Source organism: Oncorhynchus clarkii, chromosome 4, assembly GCF_045791955.1.
Source record: "Oncorhynchus clarkii lewisi isolate Uvic-CL-2024 chromosome 4, UVic_Ocla_1.0, whole genome shotgun sequence".
Taxonomy (NCBI): Eukaryota; Metazoa; Chordata; class Actinopteri; order Salmoniformes; family Salmonidae; genus Oncorhynchus; species Oncorhynchus clarkii.
The window spans coordinates 63565713-63587396 of NC_092150.1; the positions used below are offsets into that span (position 1 = coordinate 63565713).

Genomic DNA, 21684 nt, shown 5'->3' on the forward strand with positions numbered 1-21684 from the left:
ACTTGCCAAACATCACAATTCATGGATCATACAGAATCAGGACAGGCAGTAACATTACGTGCAAAGAAATTATTCATATTTTTTATAACATGTCATAACATATCAATTTCAACCTTACACGATGTACTATCAATTATTCACCTGTTATTAATATGACTGATAAAATCAATATAAAACATTTAAACAAATGTTTTTTTTAAGAATAGTCAGTATTTTTATCCAGTTCACATGAACATTCCATCTTCTTAAAAATATTATTTTGCTTCCATAAGAGCATGTTTGCCAGAAAAAAAAACGATCTCAAAACATTCATCAGTGTGCAATGTCAAAGCAGTCTTACAAACAAATAGAAAACAGATACAAACATAAAGGACTGACAAAACATGCATTCCTTTGAAAATAGAGATTCCCCATCAAGGGCTCTGCACCTCCATATGATCTATTAAGGTGTCTTTCTTGAAAAACTTCAGGTTCCGGATGGACCTCCACACCCCCACGTAACTGTCACTCACAGACGGGCTGGCCCGGTTCTCGCTGTGGAAGGCCTCTCTCTGGAGTTCTACAAACTCCATACTGTTGCTGGTGTCTTGAGGTGGGTAGTCACTGAGGCGCTGATCATTGAGTAGGTGCTCCTGTGTGGGGATAGATCCTTCGATCGATCCTCCGTCAGACCCTCTGCGACCATTGGGCAGGGGCTCCAGGTCTCCGTTGGGTGGCTTCTTCTCGACGTAAGGCTGTCCAGGCAGAGTTTCGTCCTTGCTTTGCTCCTCCAGGTCCTGGTAGAGGGTCTTCCTCCTGGTCTCAAAGTACTTGACGATACAGTAGGTGATCGAACCCACCGTGTTGACCACCACGCCGGCCACAAACAGCCTGGTGGGCTCCACGTCGCTGAAGGCCACCATGCCCACTGTGATGGTGGCGATGCTCTTTACCACGCCCACAAAGCTGGTGGTGACGGCCGAGTTGATGTAGGTGCACTGCAGCGTGGTAAAGTTCATGGCACAGCCGATGAGGATGCAGATGGAGAAGATGCCAGAGATGAAGGGGTTACTCCAGCCCGTGTAGCTCCACATGTTGATGGAGTCCATGCTGACGATGGAGCAGATTAAGAGAACTGGGGAGGCCATGATGGCGATGGAATACTGGGCCGTGAGGGGGCCATATTCACTGTCTATGCTGGTCTTCTGGATCAGGACCAGGTAGGAGGCGTGGATGATCACAGCCAGGACGCCCGTCACGTAGCCAAACGGGTCACCCGTCACGTCACCAGACCCTGAGTTAACACAGACACCGTGTCACAATAAGAACCGCAGTGGTGAGAGAACAGCAAAAGAAAATACGCGATTACCTTTTTTTCTCAAAGCTTTCTTATTGTCAAAAATTATCCCGTGTTTAATCAGCTCTCTGAGTGTTAAATATAACACTTTTTCAGTCTATATGGGTCCACACTTTACTAACACTTTGCTTAGAGCTAATGCTATTACTCTCAGTGTTAGAGAATTAACCCCTGTAGTGTTGCAGTAACTCGTTTTTGGGTGTTGCTTTAACACTGTAGGGTGTAAAGCCTTATTTGCATATTTCCCAGTGTGCCTTTCCATGAATTGTGGAGTTACCAGTACCATTCATGACTGTGTTTGATAGTGACATGGTTATTGCATTCCATGGCATTCAGTCCTGTAGCCTTCATCAAGTCAGTGCCCGTGTGAATATGTTATCATTGAAATGAAACTCTTTATGGCAACACATTACATATATCATAAGACCTTACTTTGACGGCCTAGTTTTACCCTAACGCAGTGGTCTGAAACTCCTTGTTTGGAGGCCAAATCAGGCAAGTTTATGCTGGCTTGCAAAGTGATATGTAATTCCTATTGGAATCTATCCAGAGTGGCTGAGGATATCCAACAATTTGAACTTCTAATCACCTGCAATCTGCATTCAGAATGACTGCCAAGGTAAGGAAGATTGCTCAATGAGACTACCTAAACCATCTAAACTGGAATAACCATCTCAGGGTGTGATAAGTCCAACTCCACAGATTTAATTTAACTCTTGAATCAAGTCTAGAAATGTTACACTGAAAAACCAACACTAGGTAACACTGGCCAATTTGCGGTGCGGATGTAATGGCTCTTCTGAAAGTTATTATAAAGTAGTGTGGAGACATCTTTAACACATCCTATCCATATGATGGCGCAATGGGGACAGAGCAAGGTGGCGCATTTTCCTCACAGTATCAGCAACATTCAGAACTTCTGCATCTGTATACTTTACAATGGCACCTTTTTAGAAAACACAAATCACTTTTTTTAACTTGTTTTTTGTGTAATCCCCAGTAGGAAAAAAATGGTTGAATCAAGTTTCCACGTCATTTTAAAAAAACGATATACATATGTGATGACATTGAATCAACGTAGAAAACGGATTTGATTTGCAAAAAGTAATCAACTGAAAAGGGAATTTTGATTTAAAAAATATATATATCTAAATCCAATGACATAGTGACTTGTGTTTTACTTGAACTCAAGTTAGTTGAGAACTCAACCAGACTTAAATCACAACAAAACCTTGAAATGACGTCTGTGCCCAGTGGGGAGGTTGGTGTATTTGTAATATTGGCTCTAGGATGAATTATCGCTTGTATGCAGTAGTTTGAAGCCCATACACTCACCACTTTCAACTGCGTAATATGCACCATATGGATAGGCAATTTAGAATAAATCATAATGTTTCGTTCCTACTTAACTTGATGTATAAGTATAATATTATAATAATTTTACCAGCTAAAGCTGCTCCTCCAGTAGTGATGAGCACCGCCGTTATGACCCCCACTGATGGGGTTCCGTTCTTCAGAATGCACACGCCGATACCCAGGGTGGCCAACGGTAGACAACGTTTGAAAACCACATACATGGGTAGACTCAGTCCTCTGAGAGACCATAGTGTCAGAGTGGACTGTAATGTGGACAGAATACAAACACTTCCGAAGACTTTGGCTAGTTGAAGGCTGAACGGGGGTATGTCTACTTTTCCCAGTCTCCTTAGTATCTCAAGTGTAACCGCTGCCAATGTGCTGGTGAGGCACTGGATGAGAGTGAGGTAGTTGAAGTTATAAGTCGTGATGAGAAATTTTAGCAAAATGTTCAACGATCCCGAGAAAAATCCATGAGCAACAGCGACGGAGATACCAAGAAAACGACCTTTACAAACTTCCATGGTTGCCTTGAATTTCCCTTTAAGCAAGAGCAAGGAAAATAACGGTGAGTCCTTATTGTGCGCTCAGTCCCTTTGAATAAAGTGTATACTGTACAGCCTTTCTCCTTGAGATCACAGCTGTAAATGTCCAAGTTATTAATGTCAAGAAAAAAATCGATTGCAAGCAGGACCTTTCAATACAACGGGGTCCGTAAAACAAATAGAGGCTGGCCCCAAAACGTTGAAGATAAAAAAGCTTGGGAATGTTGACGCAAATGTTTGAATATGCGTTTTTCATCAATTAAATCACCTTTTCTGTTCGTGAGGTTCTAGCTTACTTACTTTGGTGTCACATGCTGTTGGATACAGCACAGAGACTGCGAGGTGAGCTGTTGTGAAAGAACTAAACTACAGTGCAGTGCATATGGGTAAACCCGACAGTATATTACCTCTAGAACAGAGCTGCATGAGCGCAACACTTGAGCGCTTAAGTTCCCACGTTGAATAACACATTTGCCGCAACTGTGGTTGGTTGCCTTTTACCCACAGTAACGGACGTAGGAACCAGCCTACTTACTTTGAAGAACTTTACCAGTCTGTTTTATTTACATATTGCAGTCCTCGGACCAATTACAACGCGTTGCAAACGCATGAAATCGGCGTAAATTAGACTAAATTGTAGTGCCACGATGAACGGGGACCAGGGCACATGGACCCAGTTAATTTTCTTCAAGGGACATAAAGTTGAGGGGAACCCTTCTCTATAGTGTTACCTCAACCATGCATTACTGTCTCTGATGTATTAAAAAACAAATATCTCTGTAGATTGATTTTGACCACGACAATTCAGCTTCCAGTGTGAAAAATCCAAATGATGGAGGCTCATTCAAATAAAATAGGCATAAAGTTAGTATGTTTCATGATTAAATCCCATTTTAAGCAGAGAAAGGCACACTCTGTTTATATATTTCCCTTGTAAGTTTTCCCATGTCGACCAGTAGGAATTATGTGTGATAAGAATGCATCCAGTGTGATTGCAATTTAGTCCATAGCGCTAAGCAAATCTTGATAAGACAAGCATAAAGAAACCAAAACAAACAAACACTAAAATAAACGTAGCCCTATAGGCAAAATAATAAACCGGTGAAGACAATGAATTCAGTCTATATGCAAAAAAAGAAGCAATAGCAAAGGAGATTGTAAAATACTAATTCCAAGAGGGTTGGAGCCTATTTCAGATTGGTGCAATGCCAGACAGCTCGCCTGTGTGCAGTCACTTTTATTATGAAATGTACTCACACAGAAAAAAACGGTCTCCAGAGAACATTTGGTTCAGGCCTCAACAGCTTTTATGTTTTATTTAACTAGGTAAGTCAGTTAAGAACAAATTCTTATTTACAATGAAGGCCAAACTCTAAGGACGCTGTGCGCCACCCAATTGGTCTCCCAATCACGGCCAGCTGTGATACAGCCTGGAATCGAATCAGGGTCTGTAGTGACACCTCTAGCACTGAGATGCAGTGCCTTAGAACGCTGCACCAATCGGCAGCCCAACTCTACTCTAATATGCATAAAGCAGCATAAAGCTGGGATTGCTGAGGGCTAAATTAGGGCTCTCTCCCCTCACCTCTCCCACCAGGGCACAGAGAACATTCTGTCAGATTCATGACATTTACTTTCATATCCGTAGAATGAACATTTTAATGCAATGGAAAGTCTGACAAAATCATGGATAGAGTTCAAGCCTGTGTGTCGAGTTATATAGCCAGGTTTGTTCCTCCTTGGTCGAGGACCCAGAGAAATTAAGTAAATAATCAAATGCATTTCAACCCCTCACTAAATCAGTACACTATCACTAAATACACCAATATGACCATACATTCTACCAACAATAAGGACAAACAGCAGATCATCAGGCATTTTGTTGGCACGTGTTTGAGTTGAGCAACCTTCATATAAAACTCTCTCTCTCTCTCTCTCAGACGGGGAGGAATCCCCGCTTTCCCATCTGTATTCAGACTCTGTTGTGTGTGCGGGCTAGGATGACGCGTTCCCACAGCCCCCCTTTTAGTAGAATCATTATGAAAACCGCAGTGAAGCTTTGGCAAACGCCATGGCCATGATTGAAACCCACTGCCGTCCTAAAAGTCCTCTCTCCTGTTCCTTGCGGCAGGGCAATTATGAGCTCTCTACCGTGCGCTAGGCGGAGGGGCAGCCAGGCATAGAGGTGTGTAGATTTTCACCGTCTCATCCCAGGAGCAGTCCACCACCTGTGGACACAAAGACAGATTGCACGAATCAAAATTAGATTCCACGTGATCCGAGTGATGGAGATGACGTCCTCATGTGATTTCACATGATAAGAAAATGTGTCTTTGTTGGGTTTCAAACTGGAGTCAGACTATGATATATTAGGATGCATGCGACTTGTTGTATGGTCAGTCACATTCATACAATGGGCGGGATTTCAGAGTTAGATGGAGAGTGTCGAGGGTAGTTTTGGTCCACAATTGTCTGCTGTTCCTATAATAGCAGTGAACATTTTATAGTGTCTAGATGTGAGGACACCATTTTTTGTTGTTCAGACAGAATTGCACATACTGTTTAGACATTTTCAATATTACTCTGTATACTGCGAGTACAGTGTCTGAGTGGAGATTGGCTTTTCAAGCAGTCATTGCATTGACGCCTCAAAAGGCGTTAAAGTGCTTTTTCAACAATGCGGAGACATGTTTTTGAGCCTTAGTGGGGTTCGTTATTAGTTTGAACTCTATCAGAAGTACAGAATGTCATGGTTATCAACTCAAATTACACACGGTCCACTTTCATTTAGTCTTTATAAAGACAATAAAAATGCTATTCAATAGCATGGCAAATTGATCAGGGCTTTTTAGCTCCACAGACCGAAAGCTCCGTGGCACGGCAGTCAAAAAAGTCTTCACACACGACAAATTATATACTGGCCTATCTGCCCACATATATTTAAATAAAAGGCTAAGTTTATTTAGCTTTTATGAACAATAAAGTATGGAGGGTCATAAAATAACAAACACGGTGCTATAGAATTCTGCCAGTATGATTTAGCTCTGAAGAAATATGTCTCCAACAGAGCGCCATACTTCATTTAGCTCTTTCCTCTCCTCTCCGTACCTTGGTGGGAGGGGGGAATTCATTATTCTTGAGTACTACAGAGGAGAATCTGCCTCACTGCCAAGCAGACCAGCCCGTGACTCAGCCATTGAAGGAAAAAAATGTCCTCCATTAATTACTTTACTGCAAAACAAAGTAAAAGCCACAGAGAGGCCAGCGCTGCAGCAGTCTGGAGGGTAAAAGAGGAAGAGGAGGAGGAATGACCTCTGAGGGGTGTCCCTGTCCCCAGTCCCTGCTGGGTGACAGAGAACGGAGAGGTCCAATCCTATACTTCAACTTTCTCCAAAACCGGATTTCTCCAACCTATTCTAGGGGAGGAAAACTTTGAGTCTCTCCCTGAACTTCGTCTGGATGTTAGAATATCTGTCATATTCTCCCCTCTGTGATGTATTACCCCTGCCTGGCATCCAAGCAGCTTAACTCCTGCTCCTCTGGATGTTAGAATATCTGTCATATTCTCCCCTCTGTGATGTATTACCCCTGCCTGGCATCCAAGCAGCTTAACTCCTGCTCCTCTGGATGTTAGAATATCTGTCATATTCTCCCCTCTGTGATGTATTACCCCTGCCTGGCATCCAAGCAGCTTAACTCCTGCTCCTCTGGATGTTAGAATATCTGTCATATTCTCCCCTCTGTGATGTATTACCCCTGCCTGGCATCCAAGCAGCTTAACTCCTGCTCCTCTGTAAGGAGCTGTTAACATGTAATTGCTGCAGTTTGGAGGGTCTATGCAGGGGAGGCTGCTGTGCTGTGTGGTGTGGTGCGCTTCACAGCACAACGACAATAGAGCTGGTCAGAGGCTAGCACAACCTGGAGAGAGGGGATCAATCAGACACGTGTGACTGCATGCAGCATTAGTCTGTGGGAGGGTGGGGGACCACTCTGCACATTAGCTGGGGTGAGGGTAAGGGGATGGGGGTGTGTGCAGTGATGTGCTGTGTGTTGGTAGAGGGAGACAGTTGGGGGCTGTACTGTAGGAGACTTCCAGTCATGTGGAGACTGGAGAGGGTAGTGGGCTGTGTCAAGGCTGTATCTTCTTGGCATGTTGAGATGGAGGTTGTGTGCGTTAGCCTACGGTTTATTCTCTCCACTGGTGGGGGGGCGGGAGAGAAACACTGCTGTAGGAGTTTTCCCCCGCTCCGATACTGCATGCACCCTCTTCTTGGCACAGGTAACCGTACCCTCCTGCACCCCCGCAGGTTGGCAACAGACAAACCTGTGCCTGAAAGAATAAATTAGGAAAAATTTATGCTTGAAAAAATACACTTATCCCAACAAATTGGTTGGAGTGCCAAGCAAGCTTTTGTGTAGCTGTGCTGGGTAGGCACGACTTCCATTGGTAGCAGTAGATGTGCAACTGGCAAACATCTGCCAGAAAGAGATTTTCAGCCCCCAGACGAGTTTGGCTCAGGGGACGTCATCATTCATAATAATTAGAAGCGGGGGTATCTGAGTAATTTTGATTACTGTTCCAAGTTAAGGCATATCCTTAAAAAGTGTTTACATTTACACAACTTTACAGGGGTAACTGAAATTATGTAAAGTACAAGACCTAAATGGATGACTGAGATGCCATACCCACACTGCTTAAAAAGAGAATGTTAAACGCCATCTACTTTTCTACAAAATGTACTTCTGCCAGAAGGGGAAAAAAATACTTCAAGATCATCCTCAAGGTAATCCAAAAAGGATATGGTGACACAAACATTGAACAAATATAGATGTCTTAGTCTAATTCCTTTACTAATATATGCACAGTTGATGTAGGTGGAGAAGTGAACTGTGCAGTAGTTGATTGCTGTTATCTGAGTCACAGCCTGGCTGTGATGACTCACTGACAGTTCTGACCTGCTGTCTTTCATCCATCACTATGTGCTGACGTCAGGCCTGACTGTGGAAACTACCGTCCAGACCCCGCAGACTGCACCACAGGCAGCCCCCTGTGTGTGTGTAGGGCTGCAAAGCTGAATGGTCATTTACTAAAGTTACCGGAATCTTCAGGAAATTTGGTAATTAACAGAAAATGTTTTAATTTTTTTTATCGTAATCTATCGTAACTATGGTCAAAATATTACGGTTATTTCATGCTGAAAGCCTTATGAACACCAATGGTATTCACTAAGTTGATTGTTATTGTTTTTACAATAATTTACGGAACAAAAATATAAACTCAAGATGCAACAATTTCAAAGATTTTACTGAGTTATAGTTAATATAACGAAATCAGTCAATTGAAATAAATTCATTAGGCCCTAATCTATGGATTTCACATGACTGGGCAGGTGCGCAGCCATGGGTGGGTCTTAGAGGGCATAGGCCCACCTACTGGGGAGAAGGACGACAATCTCTGCAGCACTCCACCAATCAGGCCTTTATGGTAGAGTGGCCAGATGGAAGCCACTCCTCAGTAAAAGACACATGACAGCCTGCCTGGAGTTTGCCAAAAAGCACCAAAAGGACTCTCAGACCATGAGAAACAAGATTCTCTAGTCTGATGAAACCAAGATTGAACTCCTTGGCCTGAATGCCAAGCGTCACATCTGGCACCATCCCTACGGTGAAGCACGGTGGTGGCAGCCTAATGCTATGGGGATGTTTTTCAGTGGCAGGGACTGGGAGACTAGTCAGGATCGAGGGAAAGATGAACAGAGCAAAGCACAAAGAGATCCTTTATGAAAACCTGCTCCAGAGCATTCAGGACCTCAGACTGGAGGTTCACCTTCCAACAGGACAACGACCCTAATCACACAGCCAAGACAACGCAGGAGTGGCTTTCGGACAAGTCTCTGAATGATCTTGAGTGGCCCAGCCAGAGCCCAATCAAACATCTCTGGACAGACCTGAAAATAGCTGTGCAGCGATGCTCCCCATCCAACCTGACAGAGCTTGAGAGGATCTGCAGAGAAGAATGGGAGAAACTCCCCAAATACAGGTGTGCCAAGCTTGTAGCGTCATACCCAAGAAGACTCAATGCTGTAATCGCTGCCAAAGGTACTTCAACAAAGTACTGAGTAAAGGGTCTGAATACTTGTGTAAATTTAACAATTTTGTTTTTTGCAAACATTTCTAAACACCTGTACTTGCTTTGTCATTATGGGGTATTGTGTGTAGATTGATGAGGAAAAATAACAATGTAATACATTTTAGAATAAGGCTGTAACGTAACAAAATGTGTAAAAAGTCAAGGGGTCTGAATACTTTGAGGGAACTGTACACACACACACACACACAAAGTCGGAAGTTTACATACACCTTAGCCAAATATATTTAAACTCAGTTTTTCACAATTCCTGACATGTAGTCCTAGTAAAAATGCCCTGTCTTAGGTCAGTTAGGATCACCACTTTATTTTAAGAATGTGAAATGTCAGAATAACAGTAGAGAGAATTATTTATTTCAGCTTTTATTTCTTTCATCACATTCCCAGAAGTTTACATCAGAAGTTTACATACACTCAAGTAGTATTTGGTAGCATTGCCTTTAACATGATTTAACTTGGGTCAATCGTTTCAGGTAGCCTTCCACACCCTTCCCACAATAAGTTAGGTGGATTTTGGTCCATTCCTCCTGACCGAGCTGGTGTAACTGAGTCATGTTTGTAGGCCTCCTTGCTCGCACATGCTTTTTCAGTTCTGCCCACACATTTTCTATAGGATTGATGTCAGGGCTTTGTGATGGCCACTCCAATACCTTGACTGTGTTGTCCTTAAGCCATTTTGCCACAACTTTGGAAGTATGCTTGGGGTCATTGTCCATTTGGAAGACCCATTTGTGACCAAGCTTTAACTTCCTGACTGATGTCTTGAGATGTTGCTTCAATATATCCACAATTTTCCTCTCTCATGACGCCATCTATTTTGTGAAGTGCACCAGTCCCTCCTGCAGCAAAGCACCCCCACAACACGATGCTGCCACCCCCGTGCTTCACGGTTGGGATGGTGTTCTTCGGCTTGCAAGACTCCCCCTTTTTCCTCCAAATATAACGATGGTCATTATGGCCAAACAGTTATATTTTTGTTTCATCAGACCAGAGGACATTCTCCAAAAAGTACAATCTTTGTCCACATGTGCAGTTGCAAACTGTAGTGTGGCGTTTTTATGGCGGTTTTGGAGCAGTGGCTTCTTCCTTGCTGATCGGCCTTTCAGGTTATGCCGATATAGGACTAATTTTACTGTGGATATAGATACTTTTGTACTTGTTTCCTCCAGCATCTTCACAAGGTCCTTTGCTGTTGTTTAGGGATTGATTTGCACTTTTCGCACCAAAGTATGTTCATCTCTAGGAGACAGAACGCATCTCTTTTTAGAGAGGTATGACGGCTGCGTGGTCCCATGGTGTTTATACTTGCGTACTATTGTTTGTACAGATGAACGTGGTACCTTCAGGTGTTTGGAAATTGCTCCCAAGTATGGACCAGACTTGTGGAGGTCAAATTTTTTTTTCTGTCTTATTTCTTGGCTTATTTCTTTTGATTTTCCCATGATGTCAAGCAAAGAGGCACTAAGGTTGAAGGTAAGCCTTGAAATACATCCACAATTACACCTCCAATTGACTCAAATGTTGTCACTTAGCCTATCAGAAGCTTCTAAAGCCATTTCTTGCATGGAATAGCCTTAATTTCTCCGGACAAGAATAGACTGACGAGTTTCAGAAAAAAGTGCTATTTTTCTTGCCATTTTGAGCCTGTAATCAAAATGCTCCAGATACTCACCTAGTCTAATGGCCAGTTTTATTGCTTTTTTAATCAGGACAACAGTTCTCAGCTGTGCTAACATAATTGCCAACAGGTTTTCTAATGATCAATTCGCCTTTTAAACTGATAAACATGGATTAGCTAACACAACGTGCCATTGGAACACAGGAGTGATGGTCGCTGATAATGGGCCTCTGTAAAAAATCTGCCGTTTCCAGCTACAATAGTCATTTACAATATTAACAATGTCTACACTGTATTTCTGATCCAATTTGATGTTATTTTAATGGACATTTTTTTTGTGCTTTTCTTTCAAAAACAATGAAATGTATAAATGACCCCAAACTTTTGAACGGTAGTGTATATATATATATATATATATATATATTTTACAGCTTTGTCATTCTTTATTTAAATGTTTTCTTATTTAATAGGTGATAAAGCCACACAGAGGACTAGATATTATTCAACACCTGAAGTACCCTAAAGGGCCACTAGATGTTGTGTGATAGATTACATCAAATCCTTGAAAGATACCAACATTCTGGTAGTTTACTGGTCAACTTTGAAAGTTTCCAGGAATGTGGGTGTGTTTGTTCGATGTGTGTATGTGTGTAGATCTACAGGCTCCATGGACACTGTATACCCACAGTCGTGTTTATGCCAAATTGTGCGTGACGGGTTTTTTCCAGAGAATAATACAGGAAGGCTATCAGCGTCATATGAAAAATGACAACCCCAGTAATGACTAGCCTTTACAATAGAGCTTATTACATCCTATCAGTCAATTTTCCAGTCCTCTCAGGCTGAACAATGTAAACAGCCATGAGAGACCCAACAGTAGAGGCTAGGTACGGGTTAGGAATAAGAAGAACTGAGAGTGACGTTTTCAATTATATGGCTCCTCAGCTAGATTGATAGCTGGACTGGTATCAAAAACTTTGTGTGGGAGAATGTGATGCTGGCTACTGTAATGCAGACAGATATATAGATAGATAGAACAGCACTGCAGTGGACTTTATAAGGATACATTTACTCTATGCAACAGTTTTCTTCAGTACAGCATATACCTCAGGAAAAGGCAGAAGTAGTGTTTTCTCTAAGTGAACGTGCTGGGCCTGCAGGGGTAAGTGTCCACTGTTGTGTTATGTCGCTGTGTCGGAACCCCTAGTAGCGTTTTTCCCCACAGAAGTTGGGTCCAATGGCTGAGCCCTGTGGCTGAGATAAATACATGGGCCAGTGAGATGATAGTTAGACAATAGTGAGACAGACCTGGTTGGGGATTTGCAGATTGAAGTCCAGGCCACAGACGAACTCTGAGTGGTGCTCCAGGGTCTCCAGCAGCGGCTGCTCGGTCCTGGAGTAGTCCCAGAGCCTGTGGAAGCAGACGCAGCCGAACTTGAGGCAATCCCACTAATTGAAACGCCGTTTCTCCCCTTCTGATGCCCGGCGATGGCTCAAAGCCCTGACGCAGCGCGCGCCAGACTGAACCACTTAGCAAATGTAATTAAATGATTTATTTTGAAAATATTCCGGGCCTATTTATGTGTGCCAGGGGAGTCAGTCATTTAGAATTATTATAGAAAGAGAGCTGTTAGTGCCAATCAGCAATAGGCCTCTCCCATACTGCAACTGCATTGTGGGTCTGGAGCCCATTGGATGTTAACAGGTAGGATTACATTCAAGAAAAAAATCCACTTAGACCATTAGAGTCAAAAGGAAATAAGAGGTTTGCGAAAGCAATGCGGATGATGAAAACAAACTCGGAAATTAGCCTCGAAAAATAAAATATGTGTTGATTGTTCTCTAGTTTAAATGATACATTGGTGTTCAACAGAAGAATAAAACAAATCCACAAAGAGAACATACAAAAGTATGTGGACATGCCTTCAAATTAGTGGATTCGGCTATTTCAGCCACACCCGTTGCTGACAGGTGTATAAAATTGAGCACAGCCATGCAATCTCCATAGAAAACATTACTAAAGAGCTTAGTGACTTTCAACATGGCACTGTCATAGGATGCCACTATTCCAACAAGTCAGTTTGTACAATTTCTGCCCTGCTAGAGCTGCACCGGTCAACTGTAAGTGCTATTATTGTAAAGTGGAAACGTCTAGGAGCAACAACGGCTCAGACGCGAAGTGGTAGGCCACACAAGCTCATAGAACGGGACCGCCAAGTGCTGAAGAGCGTAGTGTGTAAAAATCGTCTGTCCTCAGTTGCAACACTTACTACCGAATTCCAAACTGCCTCTGGAAGCAACGTCAGCACAAGAACTGTTAATGAAATGGGTTTCCATGGCCAAGCAGCCTAAAATCACTATGCACAATAACAAGCGTTGGCTGGATTGGAATAAAGCTTGCCGCCATTGGACTCTTGAGTGATGAATCAATCATGCTTCACTATCTGGCAGTCAGATGGACGAATCTGGGTTTGGCGGATGCCAGTAGAATGCTACCTGCCTGAATGCACAGTGGCAACTGTAAAGTTTGGTGGAGAAGGAATAATGGCCCGGGGCTGTTTTTCATGGGTTTGGCTAGGTCCCTTAATTCCAATGAAGGGAAATCTTTTTATTTTACCCCTTTTTCTCCCCAATTTCATGGTATCCAATTGTTGTAGTAGCTACTATCTTGTCTCATCGCTACAACTCCCGTACGGGCTCGGGAGAGACGAAGGTTGAATGTCATGCGTCCTCCGATACACAACCTAACACAGCACGCATCCAACCCGGAAGCCAGCCGCACCAATGCGCCGGATGGAAACACTGTGCACCTGGCCACCTTGGTTAGCGCACACTGCGCCCAGCCCGCCACAGGAGTCGCTGGGGCGCGATGAGACAAGGACACCCCTACCGACCAAGCCCTCCCTAACCCGGGCGACGCTAGGCCAATTGTGCGTCGCCCCACGGACCTCCCGGTCGCGGCCGGTTACGACAGAGCCTGGGCGCGAACCCAGGGACTCTGATGGCACAACTGGCGCTGCAGTACAGCGCCCTTAACCACTGCGCCACCCGGGAGGCCCTTGAAGGGAAATCTTAACACTACAGTATACCAGACATTCTAGACGATTCTATGTTTCCAACTTTGTGGCAACAGTTTGCGGAAGGCCCTTTCCTGTTTCAGCATGACAATGCCCCTGTGCACAAAGCGAGGTCCATACAGAAATGGTTTGTCAAGATCAGTGTGGAGTAACTTGATTGGCCTGGACAGAACCCTGACCTTAACCCCATCGAAAACTTTTGGGATGAATTGGAATGCCGACTGCGAGCCAGGCCTAATCGCCCAACATCAGTGCCCGACTTCACTAATGCTCGTGGCTGAAGTGAAGCAAGTCCCTGCAGCAGTGTTCCAACATCTAATGGAAAGCCTTCCCAGTAGAGTGGAGGCTGTTATAGCAGCAGGTAGGGGGCCAACTCCATATTAATTCCCATGATTTTGGAATGAAATGTTTGATAAGCAGGTGTACCACCCCATTCACTTCAAGAGTAGTGTCAGTAGGACTCAAAAGATGACACGATACATCTCCTTAACTCACACTCAGTACGTTTCTGTGGGAACAAACAGTCAGATCCAGGCGCAGCTCAGGTACTGTAGATGGCTCCCCTTCTCGTTCCTCCCACAATACCCAGCCAGCGTTCTGGCTAATTGAGGTGAGGCAATATCCTGCTCTAATTAGCCCTACAATAACAGGTGGCAGCGGCCAGCGCATCGTTTACCTTCCGTCCCAACACTCCTGAATGAACAGAGCCCACCATGGCAACCCAACCTCACCTAGCGCTGTGAATCAAACAGGACACCTAATCTCATGTAAACACCAGGACCCGGTAGAATTCTAAAGACACCCAAACGTAACTTGGAGTGAGTAAACAGAGGCCTGGGATGAGGTCTATGTTACAACAGGTGCCATCGCCTCTACACAGTCCCATGCCTGTAATGAATGGACAGTACATAGGAAAACAAACCTTTTGTTCAGCAGTGCCATGACGATCTAAGGAAAATCATTTCCGTTGATTACCTTAAAAGCATAGGTGATCGATGCAGTGCAGTGCTAGAAATAATTACCTGGTTTCTTCACGGAATATGACACAACCTCATGGCTAAACACGCTCCACATCAAAAACAGTATTGACCTATGAGTTTACCCAGTCATATGTACATAGAGTTAGGCTATTAGCTCTGTAGGCTAACGTGGGCTTGAGTTGCACTGACAATTCTGGTTAAATATCCATTCAGTAACCAATATCATATATACATCTGAATGATAACTGCTAATTTCTCCCAAATGTGTACAGGCCAGCACAACATAATTGGGTTGTTACATGAAAACAGTGCCTATGATAATTTAACTAGAAATTGTGCGGCAATATTGAATTTTAAAAGACTGTTATATTAAATGAAGTGCCTTTTAATATAGACCATATGGAAAATTCTATAAATCATAAATATAAATAAATGCATTTTGACATGTCCCCCAACCATGTGTCACTTCTAGGAATATTTTAAATCCAAAAATGTCTTCAAGTTTCATCATTGTAAGGCCTTAGTTTTTTTGTTGCTTTGACAAAGTAATTTCTGAAGATTCTTATTTATTTTATGTGATTAGTGATTCATTTACGTCCCTCAATTGGGAGGCAGGTAGCCTTGTGGTTAAGAGTGTTGGGCCAGTAACCGAAAGGTTGCTGGATGGAATCCCCGAGCTGACAAGGTCAAATTATGTCGTTCTGCCCCTGAACAAGGGAGTTAACCCACTGTTCCTAGGCCGTCATTGTAAATAAAAATATGTTCTTAACTGACTTGCCAAGTTAAATTACATTTAAATTTAAGGGAACTTAAAACATTTTTTTTTGTGAAACTTGCATTCAATTGCCACTTCCCTTTGCACACAATAAGCTTCCATTCCCCCTGTCAAAAGGGGATTCGTGACTGATTTCTGAAGAAATCGTCAACTCGGTTACTGTTACTTTATTTGGCACTTAATAGGCACTTTTTTTTAAATAACCTCTTGAGATGGGAGAATGTAAAAATCTAACTTTTTTTTGGACCAAGTTACACTTCTCAAAAGTTTTGAGGCTGAAATTCTGTGAGAGACTCATGATCCTGCTCTGTGTGTCTAGGCCTATAAGAGCACAGAGGCACCAGTGTGGGACAAGGGCTTGTAAAATATATAGAGAGGGGGCTTTCCCATAGCCACTGACTTTCACGTGACATCGGAAACAAAAAGCCAAGTCAAGGGAAGTGAAGAGTGAACAGCAGCTAGAACAGAGATAGATAGTTCAGGTAGGCCTTCAGCAAACAGTATGACAGTAATCCAGTGACAGCATGCCGAAGAAAACCTCCCAAAAATGACTAATTCCGATCAGTGGCAAGTGTGTTACTTATGTTTTACCTAAGGGTACTTGCATAACATGGCATAACTTTCTGTCAGACAGATGCAGCCAAGTCGTCAACAAAGAGACCAGGTTCCCCACAGAGTCAGAGAAAAACTGTTTATCCAACACCAAGAATAAAATGTAAAAAAATAGTGTTTATTTTTTTCACATGAAAGCAATTGACTCGATTTCGGACTTCAAACAACAAGATAAGGCTGGCCTTGGAGGGGCATGAAGAAGCCTGGTGTCGCATAAATGTCTCTGTGTAGTCAGCGATAGTTTCTAATGAAATACACCACCACAGTAATCTGCCTGAATTAACCAAGGCAGTCTTGCCCCAGGCCAGATCAATAAAAGTCAGGTTGGCACTGGTCCAAACCTCAGCAGCCAACCAGCCCACTGAACACTGCACTGCATTGCACATTGCACTGTAAACAGCACCAGGTAGCCAAGCAGTTAGAGCGTTGGGCCAGTAACCGAAAGGTTGCTGGTTTGAAAACCTGAGCCGACATGGTCTGTCGATATGCCCTTGAGGAAGGCACTTAACCCTACTTTGCTCCAGGGTGTCACACTACGATTGGTGACCCTGTAAAACAACACATTTCACTGCATCTATGCAGTGTATGTGACAATAGAACTTGTAGAGATACAAGACAATAGCGCTGGGAATTGCCAGGGACCTCACGATACTTAGGTGCTGATATGATATGTATTGTGATTCTCAAGATTCTATATAATATTGTGATTCGATACTGTGATTTTATTGTGATTCGATGTTCCAACCCTATTGTTCATCATATGTCTGCTGCAGAGGGACGAGAGAGAGCCATGAGAACATCACATTTTGATCGGTCATGGAAACAAAAGTGCTGAAAACAAATTGGCTCCATATTTTTAAAAAAAGATGGAGAACAAGCTATGAAGGAAATATACTGGTTTTGGTGCAGGTACAGCCAACTGGTGCAAAACAACACGATGTAGCATGAAAAATAAATGTCCCGATATGTAACTGTATCAATTTTTTCCCCCCCATCACTACAAGACAACCTTCCCTCTCTTTGGAGGACCGGTGATACCTAGATCTTAAAGGGCCGATACAGACACATTACCTTAAAACCCAACTTCCTGCATCAACCTCAACAGGCATCATTAACATTATTCAAATAGATCTAAGGTTGGAAAAAAACTGGAGGAATAGAATAGGATCTCAGTACAGGATAGCATAGGACGATTTTAATTCTGTCTCAAGGAATGATTCTAAAAGGCGACAGCGTACACAAAAGTGATTTATGGGTCATGTTGTCGCTGCTCTGATTATGTGAGGGGGGGAGGGGGGGTCTGTTGGTGGATGCATGACACTAAACATCACACCCTTGACTGACGGCATTGTTTGGGAATTAGGCTCACATATTCAAACTCTGAGATGGAGAATACGATTTGCCAAATAAAAATAAACCAGTCTACCTTGAAATTACAGATTTTATGACCCTACTCAACATAGTACCACAATTTGGTTGGTATTTCCATTGCTTGCATGTATATTTTACACATCTTTATACAGGCCTCTCAAACACGAGTGTTCCTGGAGGTCAATTCTTTTAAATAATTCAAGGAGATTGCCCTTCTTCCAGGAAACAGTATCATCTAGTGATCACGCTTCACTGACTCCAATGGGTTTTTAGTAAAGGTTTCACAAATGAAATCTTGTTTGTGGCGTTTGTCTTTAAACATTGTTCATGCACAGTGGGATATTATTGCTCAGTTTGCATTACAAGCTGAACAAGAATGACCGAGTCATGATTAGAATGTCTTACCTGACTGTGAAGTCATAGGAACAGGAGGCCAACACGGTCTGGTTGAATGGAGAGAACTGTGGGAAAAGCCACAAGAATACGATATAAACTTTAAACTGTCAAACTTTATTAACAGCTGAGGGATAGCGTGACCACATTTAAAATACCCAAATGCGGGACAACGGAATGATTTTGCAGTACATTCGCCGGACAGTGTAGCCTACATGAATAAAAACACACAAACAAAAATCCCTCTCCCGCTGCACTGAGCAAGCTGATCGAATGACAATTAGCCTACTCTACTGCCTTGCACAAAATTTGGTTATGTAGAAACGAAAGATTTTATGAAAATATGGGAATATTTGGCAAAGGAAACATTTCTGGTTGGTCTCTGGGAATGTACAACAGTTAGGAAAGGAGACGTTTAAAAATGACATTAATTGTTGAATGAGCAACTAATGAGCAGGGAGAGCCTCACAAGTTTTGCTGAACTACCTTATATATTTCAGTCTAAAACAGCTATTTACTTACCTTTGTAGCTCTTCGTTACGAGCATGCTTTTTGTAAATAGTTAACTGTCCTCTCCAATTTCAGCTGAAATTTAGCCCGAAAGGATTTGACAAATGTGATTGGCTGACGATATGACATTGGCCTACGTCTCGACTTGCTCTGTGCAGAATATCAAATCTCAACAACGATTGGAGAAGTATTTTACGTCACCAGTACCACATCCTTATGATACAGTTTATTAGGTACATCACCCCGTTCATGAAAATGGTTTGTTCCTGCAGACAGTGAGTAACGTGGCTGTGGCTTGCTACGCAAAGCAGGCAGACGGGCATCACGGCATTCAGTTACTGTTCCATTGAACATTAGAAATGGCCCAACGAGTGACCTGAGCGTGGAATGATTGTCGGTGCCAGGCGCGCTGTTTCCAGTATCTCAGAAACGTCCGGCCTCCTGGGCTTTTCACGCACGACTGTCTAGGGTTTACAGAGAATGGTGCGACAAACAAAAAACATCCAGTCAGCGGCAGTCCTGTGGGCGAAAACAGCTTGTTGATGAGAGAGGTCAAAGGAGAATGGCAAGAGTTGTGCAAGCTAACAGGCAGGTCACAAACAGGAAAATAACAGCGCAGTACAACAGTTGAATGCAGAACCGCATCTCGGAAAGCACAACGCGTCGTTCCTTTGCAGCAGACGACCACACGGGGTTCCACTCCTATCAGCTAAAAACAAAAAGAAGTGGCTCCAGTGGGCAGGCAATCACCAACACTGGACAATTGAGGAGTGGAAAAATACATTTGTTACATGCACCGAATACAATAGGTGTAGACCTAACAGTTAAATGCTTACTTTACAAGCCCTTAACCAACAATGCAGTTAAGAAAAATAAGTGTTAAGCAAAAAATAGATAAATAAAAAATTAAAGTAACAAATAACTAAACAGCAGCAGTAAAATAACAGTAGCGAGGCTATATACAGGTGGTACCGGTAAAGAGTCAATGTGCGGGGGCACCGGTTAGTCGAGGTAATTGAGGTAATATGTACATCTAGGTAGAGTTAAAGTGACTATCCATAGATAATAAACAGAGAGTAGCAGCAGCGTAAAAGAGGAGGGCAATGCAAATAGTCTGGGTAGCCATTTCATTAGCTGTTCAGGAGTCTTATGGCTTGGAGGTAGAAGCTGTTAAGAAGTCTTTTGGACGTAGACTTGGCACTCTGGTTCCGCTTGCCGTGCGGTAGCAGAGGGAACAGTCTATGACTAGGGTGACTGGAGTCTTTTAGGGCCTTCCCCTGACACCGCCTGGTCCGACGAATCCCAGTTCTTGTTGCGTCATGTTGATGGCAGTCGGGATTTGGCGTAAGCTGCATGAATCCATGGACCCATCCAGCCTGGTGTCAATGGTACAGGCTGGTGGTGGTGGTGTAATGGTGTGGGGAATGTTTTCCTGGCACACGTTAGGTCCCTTGATACAAATTGAGCAATGTTTCCATGCCCCAAAGAATTCAGGCTGTTCTAGAGGCAAAGGGGGGTCTGACCCGGTACTAGATAGGTATACCTAATAAACTGGCCACAGAGTATATCTTGTCATTAGCGCAACAAGACTGCAAAAGAAACAGGTTGGAAAGTAAATTCTCATCAAATTAATGGGGAGTCTGACTGAAACAAGGGTCAAATCGACCTTTGTAAATTAGTGTTTTAATTTGTTGATAAAATGCAACACATGATTGTTTGGTTGCGGGTCAAAGGGCCAAAATGCGGAACTGTCCCACACAATCCGGGACAGGTGGTCACCCTGGTGAGGGGGAAATTGGCTGGCACACACACAACCATGACAAAACACTTTTCAAGTTTGATGTTGTTAAATGAAAGCAATCAAATCTCTGCTCGTATCGACAGTATATTACCTTTCCAATATGGAAAAGCACAAGGGATTTGCCAAGCACTTTTCCATTTACTTTGAGCACTCTTTTCAGTGTCCTCGCAGACTTGCTGATATGCTGTATTTGTAACATCACATAGACTTGCAGCCTTAAGAAAATCTATACCTGATGGCAGGGTTCACAAACACACTGGAAATCTCAAGATGAGGTCCACTACGAACACCTTGCATCTATTGATTACCCATGCATGCTAAAAAGCTGTCCTGAAAACACTGGACTTCCTGATGGTGTTGTAGCTAGCTCTAGCTGCTTATGTGATGTTAAAGTGTGTGGCAGGGTGATTCCCCATTGTTAAGAGGAGTGAGAATCACATGGATCATGTGATGAGGGGCCAATGAGGTCTAGAAACCTGCTGGGCCGTCTGTCGGGGGGCTGGGTGAAGTCAATTCTGTTTAATCTGACTAATTGGTGGTTGTTAGACTGGACATGGTAGCTAGGGCCCGTCGACCAACCCATCCAAGCATCCAACCCACCACCTCTCTCTCAAAATCCATTAAAAAGATCTTGGAGGAGAGAAAAAAAATCTATAGCTGTCACCACAGCAGGACCTGTGAGCAGGGCCAGTGTACTGCAAAGCTGCCAAGGATCCCATCAGACCGTACTGTACTGTGCTTGTTAACTCCATTCAGCTAAGTGCTTTGATCACACCAGAACCATCTTTCCAGAACAGGTTGCTAGGCAGGCAGGTAAGGGAGGGAAGCTGTGCTGTCGAGTATTGCTGAGCTGTTTCTTGCTTCCACTTCTCATTTTTGACGGTATGAAGGTATTTTATCTGTTCTAAATATACTTCATAAGTAGTGAGTGACCCTGGGGTGGCAACAAATACATTCTAAGTGGTTTCAAGTGGTTCTCTCTTCTGATTGTAAAACAATGTTCAATCAAACTTCAACCACAAATACTTTTTTTGCATTTATCTATTTCTGCATTTCCTTCCCTCGTGTGTTATCGTTTCCACATCGTACCACATCTGTTTCTTCTTTCTATGCCTCTATTTAGCAAAAAAAAAAAAACTTTTCCTTTATCATAATAATTATG

General features: G+C 43.1%; 2 protein-coding genes across 2 annotated transcripts in view; both read right to left on the reverse strand.

Moving 5' to 3' along the window:
* Nucleotides 1–413: 413 nt before the first annotated feature.
* On the reverse strand, nt 414–3216 carry LOC139407773 (solute carrier family 35 member D3). Its single transcript, XM_071151632.1, has 2 exons — nt 2781–3216; nt 414–1273 (listed from the first exon to the last, which is right to left on the reverse strand). Exons 1-2 carry the CDS (start codon nt 3214–3216, stop codon nt 414–416), a joined length of 1296 nt encoding a protein of 431 aa, XP_071007733.1.
* A 1305-nt stretch (nt 3217–4521) lies between these two features.
* LOC139407774 (peroxisomal biogenesis factor 7) overlaps nt 4522–21684 on the reverse strand; it is a 31620-nt gene continuing 14457 nt past the window's right edge. The window contains exons 8-10 of the mRNA XM_071151633.1: nt 18224–18279; nt 12312–12414; nt 4522–5465 (exon numbers count right to left, since the gene is read on the reverse strand). Of these exons, the coding sequence (XP_071007734.1) occupies nt 5385–5465; nt 12312–12414; nt 18224–18279 (240 nt within the window). The 3' untranslated portion in view covers nt 4522–5384. The remainder of the gene's footprint in view (nt 5466–12311; nt 12415–18223; nt 18280–21684) is intronic.

Excerpts from the sequence above, each read along its gene's own strand:
- LOC139407773 (XM_071151632.1), bottom strand. The coding sequence starts at position 3,216 with ATGGAAGTTTGTAAAGGTCGTTTTCTTGGTATCTCCGTCGCTGTTGCT. Across the intron at positions 1,274-2,780 it reads TGGAGGAGCAGCTTTAGCTG|GGTCTGGTGACGTGACGGGT; the intron begins GTAAAATTATTA and ends GTGTTAACTCAG.